Here is a 1,710-nt window from a genome sequence, read left to right as displayed (position 1 = left end):
GTTCAATAATATATATAGCTAATGAGTAATAATAATTATAAAAAAAAGTATGTAATGCTATAATAGTAATCCTTATTATTATAAGATATGAGACCAATAACTAATAACAAGTATAACCATTTCACTTGTCCAATAAAATGAACATAATGATGATACACAAGGGATGGAGTAGTATTTGGAAAAAGCTGGAGAGTTAATTTTTTTTAGTTAATTAATAATTAGTTAATATTTTTTTATCTTTTATAATAATAAAAACTTAAATCCTTAAGTCTTTGTTCATTTAGTGTTTTGTTAGTTAAAAAAATTGGTTTCTTAACCAATTAAAACCGCTATCATATATGTGTAAGGGTATGAAATCTTTAGGTTGATCAAAACTTGTTAATCTTAGATAAGTTCATTAAATCATAAAACTCAATTTAGGGACTAAGCTTGTACTCAGAATTTATGGATTAATTAACTCAAGTGTTTGATAAACCTTGATTATCATATATATAGATTTATGCATGCAACAGAAATTCGATCAAATATATATAAACTAAAATATATACATAACAGACAGTAGATATATATCTCCATTTCAAAGTGTTGCAAATTAAACATACAACTTATTGTTTTAGAACAAATATATATAGCTAGGGTTCAAAGGAGAAGGCACACATAATATATATAACAATTTTGGAACAATAAGATTATATTATTATTAGCTAGGTTTATTCTTTAATTATTTGAATTCATGATCTTTTTCATCAAGCACTGAAAGAAGGAGCTACAATAACAGAAGAATAAACCTTACAACATCCAAATGAAAATCCTCCACTACCATCAGCTGAACCTTGTTCTTCAGGGATGGGGAAAACAAGAGTATTATTATGATCCTCAAGAATGGATGATTGCGAAGAAGAGACAAATGGATCCCTGACCATGTGCGAAGAAAGCGCCATGTGGCTCTTCATAACTGCATGTTGCTTAAGGAGCTGATAAGCCCTTGGATTCTTGCCAAGAATAATGGTGCTACAAGCACCATGGGTGATTGGAAAATTAGTCTTAGCATTTCTTCCTCTAAGAAGCCTTGCAGCATGGTCATAAGCAAGTGCAGCATCTTCAGCTCTATCATAAGTTCCCAACCAAAGCCTTAGTTTCTGTGAAGAGTCTTTGATCTCTGCAATCCATCTTCCTGAAGGCCTTTGTCTAACCCCAAGAAACTTCTTCTCACTCTTTTTTGAATTACAAACCCTATTATTGTTATTCTTCATTTTCTTGTTTTTCTTTTGATGAGGTTGGTGTGATGAGGTGCCTAGGTTTTCCATTGAGAGTAGCTTAGTATAGGAATGAAGAATAATGGGGTTTTGATGATCAATGATCACTATAAAGCCTTATTAATTTTATGTAACAATTTAATGGGGTTTTGATGATGATCATGATGAGGTAATGGCATGCTGTGTTTGTCAGATTTGGCTTTGTTTTCTTCCCTAATTATTATTATTTTATGTCAGTAATTTGAATGCACAAAAAACACCATGAAAAACCTTTATATAAAAAATTATAGTGATGAGAAATTTTTTTAAATAATAATCTCCATCATCAGTAGAAATCACTTAAAATTTATTTTTTTATAGATAAATAATTAAACTCCTGTTATTGTTAAAAGACTAAATTAAATGAGTTAATGTTAAATGTAGTTATTTTTGTAACTTTTAAATTGTCCGTCTT

The 1,710-nt window shown here is 29.4% G+C and overlaps 1 protein-coding gene across 1 annotated transcript; it reads right to left on the bottom strand.

Annotated features, from left to right (window-relative positions):
* Nucleotides 1-637: 637 nt before the first annotated feature.
* Nucleotides 638-1,331, bottom strand: LOC107619433 (ethylene-responsive transcription factor 3). Its single transcript, XM_016321728.3, has one exon. The coding sequence runs from the start codon at nucleotides 1,305-1,307 to the stop codon at nucleotides 747-749; it is 561 nt and encodes a 186-aa protein (XP_016177214.1). The 5' UTR covers nucleotides 1,308-1,331; the 3' UTR covers nucleotides 638-746.
* Nucleotides 1,332-1,710: the final 379 nt, after the last annotated feature.

Source organism: Arachis ipaensis, chromosome B1 (genome assembly GCF_059453495.1).
Source record: "Arachis ipaensis isolate K30076 ecotype BB chromosome B1, ASM5945349v1, whole genome shotgun sequence".
Classification (NCBI taxonomy): Eukaryota; Viridiplantae; Streptophyta; class Magnoliopsida; order Fabales; family Fabaceae; genus Arachis; species Arachis ipaensis.
The sequence above is the reverse complement of the archived record's forward strand: the minus strand, read 5'-3'. Positions and strand labels throughout refer to the sequence as shown.